Source organism: Eimeria tenella, genomic scaffold (assembly GCF_000499545.2).
Source record: "Eimeria tenella Houghton genomic scaffold, Eth_scaff1907, whole genome shotgun sequence".
Lineage (NCBI taxonomy): Eukaryota > Apicomplexa > Conoidasida > Eucoccidiorida > Eimeriidae > Eimeria > Eimeria tenella.
Genome location: NW_013541748.1, coordinates 4,819 through 5,390, shown reverse-complemented (window position 1 = coordinate 5,390; position 572 = coordinate 4,819). Strand labels below are relative to the sequence as shown.

At 61.4% G+C, this 572-nt stretch overlaps 1 protein-coding gene across 1 annotated transcript in view; it reads right to left on the bottom strand.

Moving 5' to 3' along the window:
* The window catches only part of ETH_00040820 (uncharacterized protein), a gene marked incomplete at both ends in the record, with an annotated part of 3,582 nt that overhangs the window by 1,896 nt on the left and 1,114 nt on the right, over positions 1-572 (bottom strand). Inside the window, one exon of the mRNA XM_013374098.1 lies at positions 212-572. Coding sequence (XP_013229552.1) covers positions 212-572 — 361 coding nt within the window. The remainder of the gene's footprint in view (positions 1-211) is intronic.

The window sequence follows — 572 nt, the reverse complement described above, 5'->3', positions numbered from 1 at the left end:
TGCAGCGGGCTAAGCAGCAGCAGCCGCAGCATTGCAGCAGCAACAGCAGCAGCAGCAGCAGCAGCTCGCCTGAGGTGTCTGGGCGACGAGTGTCTCGCTGCGCTGCAGGTGTACGTACACCCCAGCTTGGGGGCTGCCCAATTTAATTGTGTCTGTTGCTGCAGCACAAACAGCAGCAGCACCGCATGCAGCAGCAGCAGCAACAGCAGACCTTGCTGCTGCCACCGACAGGCAGGGACGAGCAGCGTCGTGCACGAGCACATACACGTTGCTCGGCTGCTGCTGCTGCTGCTGCTGCTGTTGCTGCTGCTGCTGTTCTTGCTGCTGCTGCGTCAGGGCCAGCAAATAGTACAGGGCTCGTTGCCTGCGGTCTGCAGGCGAATCTCCAGCCGTGTCGATGTGCTGCTGCTGCTGTTGCTGCTGCTGCTGTTGCTGCTGCTGCTGTTGCAGCTGCTGCTGCTGCTGCTGCTGTTGCTGCTGCTGCAGCAGGTGCAGGCACAGTGCTTCTAGGCCATGCCATACCGACTCAAACCGCTGCCCTCCTGGCTGCGCAAACAGCAGCTCACAAGGTT